The 4,397-nt window shown below is 36.0% G+C and overlaps 1 protein-coding gene across 1 annotated transcript; it reads right to left on the reverse strand.

Annotated features, from left to right (window-relative positions):
• Positions 1-669: 669 nt before the first annotated feature.
• LOC136526899 (uncharacterized) lies at positions 670-4,144 on the reverse strand. Its single transcript, XM_066519471.1, has 4 exons — positions 4,041-4,144; positions 2,078-2,188; positions 1,412-1,476; positions 670-889 (listed from the first exon to the last, which is right to left on the reverse strand). Exons 1-4 carry the CDS (start codon positions 4,044-4,046, stop codon positions 685-687), a joined length of 387 nt encoding a protein of 128 aa, XP_066375568.1. The 5' UTR covers positions 4,047-4,144; the 3' UTR covers positions 670-684.
• Positions 4,145-4,397: the final 253 nt, after the last annotated feature.

The following is a 4,397-nucleotide window of genomic DNA, read 5'->3' on the forward strand; positions in this document are numbered from 1 at the left end:
CGCTTTAAGCTAGCTCCGTGCATTATGGTAACTTTCCACACAAATTAGCTACTGGAGTAGGTCATGATTTTTAACGACTTTTCTGGGGAGCTCCGATCCATCTCGCGCGGACCAACTCGTACTTGACATGTGTTCTGCGTGCCCACCTTCTGTTGACGAAACTCGATCGGGTTCGTCGACAAGCAAGCAAACCCGTCGCGCGTCGATTCACATTCACACGTCGTGTCCTTCTCAAAAGCCAAAATGAAAAGTCGTTATTGGCAACTTTTTGGACTCAAATATCTTGATAAGTCAAGATAACGCATAGACACAATATCTCGTAAAAAAATGACAGCTAAGGTCGTGTTTGATCAACCTAGCTAATTATTAAAAAAAACAAGCTAATATCTAATTGCTAGTTATTAGATGGTATAGGTAAGATACTATCTGGAATTATTAAATTAGCTAAGGATTAAAAAGGCCTCTAGCTATTTTTTAACAGCTAACTATTAGTCGTGCATATTCAAATAAGCCGTAATACGCATAGAAACTTTGTAAGTCTACAAACATGTTTAGTTATAATATAAACTAGTCCATCATGCGCGCCCTTGCGCACGTAGTATATTAGGATGATTATCATATATAGATGTAGAATTTTTTTGGCAAAGACTTTGTTTCTACTTGACCACCGCTGACTAAATAAATTCAGTTTAGTATGTTCAAAGGGAATGCTGATAAGATGAGTAAGTTAATATATAGACGCATGTAACCTGAAGATCCAAATGAGCAAAAAAAGGAGGAGCACATACCTGGTTGATGCTGGTACCATTGAGAATCGACATTGAATATGTAAGAAACCAGGAAGGCAAATGTAATCAGGAAATGACATCTGCGGAAAAACGTGAACAAACTGCACATATGAATACATTAGTGAACCACTAAATTAAAGAATTAATTGAACTGAGAGGTGCGAAATACAGTGCCTATACACAGGTAACTGGATTGTGTAAGAAGAGACGACAAAGCTATAAGAATCTGAATTACCATTATGTCAATACTGTAAGTAACTTTTCATAAAAGAGATCAACAAGAAGAACAGGTACATGAAAAATAGCAGCATTTATATAACCAAGACAGTAGATATTGCCAATAAAATATTTCTTTTCAAACTGACCTTTGAGTTTCAGAATTTCTGAAAGCGCTATGATGCCAAACTCAAAGGCATTACCATTTCAATAATTAACAACTCAACTAAGACACTACATGGAGTAAGTAATGGGAAAATAAGCTGAGTAAACAGGCACATAAGAAATTGTATCATAGAAAACAGCTCAGGACTACAGACTACATCCACATTCAGTGGAAAAGCAACTCAAGTATACAGACCGTAGAAATAGTCACTTAAAAAGTTGTGCTATCAAGGGATGCTAACCCAATTGTGCCTGCAAAGATTGTCAATGTTGTTGCTCTTGCCGGATGCAGCAGCGATTCCCAAACCTGAAATGTAAGCCATGAAGTTCATGAATGATTTGCCATATTTTCTTCCCAACAGAATTAGCAATCCAAATGAACGATGTGTAGATAAAATGGGTTAGACTGAGGAATGAAGACAAAGTGGTTCAATCCAGGCAATCTTACCCCACGAATGAACGATGTGTACATTAAATGGGTTAGACTGAGGGATGAAGACAAAGTGGTTCAATCTAGGCAATCTTACCCGACACCATGGTTTTGAGCTCAACAGCTAACTTGATGAGCAGAAAGTTTAACTAAACAGGAAATCTCCAATAATAGGCAAAACTAATTAGTGAATGTAGGTATCAAAATAGACAGTGGATTGGGGTAAATAAGATCCAACACCATGTTTTTTATGTCAGCAGTTAACCTGATGACTAGGAAGTTAAACTGAAAAAGAATCTCAACTAATAGGCCAAAACTAACTAGCGAATGTAGGTACCAGAATCAAATCAAATATCACGAACATTGCAAAATTGCTTGGAAAAGAATAGTTGGAGACATTTATATTCTAATGAGAACGCGTATGTTCAGGTAGCTACAAAGTGTCAATGATAATTAAACAAACGCTCAGAGCATAAACCTTATGAAAGCTTTGATGCTGTTGTAAATAGATCTTTACTTCACCAACTACAGAAACTATAGTACTAAAACTGTCATCAGCCAACACCATATGAGATGCCCCTTTGGCAACCTGAAACATTAGAGATTTGTTTTAAAAACACTTGAAATTATAGCATGACAAAGTCATAGTTTTAGAGATAAATCTTCGTTGTGGGCAGCACAACATATAAATTCATTTCGTATAGAGTAAAGCTGATGCCATTATTGTACATAAGTTAATGTCTCAAGAGCGATGAGCTGAACCAACCAAATGAACAACTTTGTAAATAAAAACCTCAAATCTTTGAAGAAAGCCAACCTTAGAAGTAATTCCAAATTATTCACTCCATTTCAAGGATAAATTAGTAGATCACTATAAGCAAAGTAGTTATAGTCTCTCAAACTAATAGATCACTTCAAGCTTCACATTAGCACAATGGTTTTGTGTTGCACAAATAACACAACTAGCTCAATGGTTAGGGGTAGGGGCATCTTCTCTTCCAGTCATCACTATGTATAACTAAATTATCGTTGTCTTTTGTAAAACTATTAGAAACATATGACAACAATAAAAACTATATAAGCCTAGATCAGATTATGGTTGAGAATAATTAAGTGCATCCTGAAAAATAGTTGTCCATAAAAGAGAGAAACAATGAATCAAAATAGCAGGATGGTGCTGCATCTTTATCGCAAAGAATTTTTTCTAACATCACTATGGGCATCTCCTCTTCCTGCCATCACTATGTATAACTAAATTATCGTTGTCTTTTGTAAAACTGTTGAGAACATATGGCAACAATAAAAACTATAAACCTAGAACAGATTATGGTTGAGAATAATGAATCTGTGGCTCTAAAACCACAGTGACCATTTGTAATCTATAAGGTTGCAAATAATTCTAACAAACCATGGTACATGCTAAAGTTTTCTGGTCGCCAAAAAAAAACAAGAAACCACAATAATGGAGCAGCAATTGAAATATGTACTGAATCTAATTGTATCACCACAAAAAAAATCCACTGCACTGGCATATATATTTAATAATTGGTTTCATAAGATTAATAGCAGTCATGATTGCAAACACAACACACAGGACGGATCAGTAGGGTTTCACCAAGGCTGCATAGTGGCTTATGTTGACACTATAGTCCAGGGATATCTACCATAAAATTCCAATGCCGAGGGAGGAGGATATGGCAAAGGAGCCTTTTTTGTATCCTGGCTTATCCAAAACATTTAGATCACAATGGTAGATTGGGAAATGATGGTATTTATAGCAATCACCAATCGGACTTAAGAATGGGATAAAGCAGTGAATTGAAACCTGAGTGAACCGCATAGAATAAAGGATGAGAATATTATTATATAAATTTATTAGTCTGAAAAAAAACCATAGATGTTTCATGTGTATGTTAGTAACCACAATAAATGCTAAATCTCTTCCTCCCTTGCAACATTGCTAATTAACATCTGATATGCATGCATAGAAGATGAGGCCAAGAGGTAACTTATTAGGACCATTAGATCTTGTTTGTTAACTTGATTTGGAACAGAGAAGAACATATTGTTTGGAGGGAGAAAAGAGAATATTTTAGCTATCAAAGTGAGAATAAAACTGAATGTTTGAAGAAAAAGAAATGGACATGCAACTACCACAAACCTATTAGCGCATTTTCAAATTGAAGAATATATTCAGAGTAATATTATCATGCAACATTTTTAATCTCACACATAAGTGACCACTGTAGGAATCTTCATAAACCAACTGGAATGAAATTGCAACTCTAAGAGCTCAATGAGAAGCAAAAGTTGTCAAGTTGTGTAAATATAAAGTGTGCGCTAAAATAGAAAAATGGAATCACGGTAGAATTTTCTTTACTACATTTGGATAACAGGAAAATACTAGAAAGAAATAAGAAAAACAAAGGCGACACATGTACCATCATGGGTGGCCCTCGCTGGAAGCCATTGTTCTTAACCGCGCAGGAGGTGTTCCCTCTCGTCGTCGTTGTTGCCCGCTTCGCACATCTCCTTCATACCTACAGACATAGCTACCCAAAGAACATTAGATGGACTGAAAGTTAGGAAATTACATTTTTAGAGCTTGCTTGCTTTGAATTTCTTGGTTAGTGCCAAATTAATTAAATTGATACAATCCTACTGCAGTGCTAGCTGTTACATGGTGTAGGCTCGTTTAATTAGGGTTGTGCTGGTACCTTGTGCACCGCAGGTCGCATTTAACTGTAACGTTAGCCCTTCATAGAGAAGGCACTAAATGGAGCATCATGACCAAGTAA

Source organism: Miscanthus floridulus, chromosome 19 (genome assembly GCF_019320115.1).
Source record: "Miscanthus floridulus cultivar M001 chromosome 19, ASM1932011v1, whole genome shotgun sequence".
Taxonomy (NCBI): domain Eukaryota; kingdom Viridiplantae; phylum Streptophyta; class Magnoliopsida; order Poales; family Poaceae; genus Miscanthus; species Miscanthus floridulus.

What these genes read in the sequence shown, in the direction of transcription:
- LOC136526899 (XM_066519471.1), bottom strand. An exon ending in AGCATCAAAGCTTTCATAAG is followed by an intron (nt 1,477 to 2,077) that starts GTTTATGCTCTG and finishes CTTACATTTCAG; the next exon opens with GTTTGGGAATCGCTGCTGCA. An exon ending in ATCTTTGCAGGCACAATTGG is followed by an intron (nt 890 to 1,411) that starts GTTAGCATCCCT and finishes TCATATGTGCAG; the next exon opens with TTTGTTCACGTTTTTCCGCA.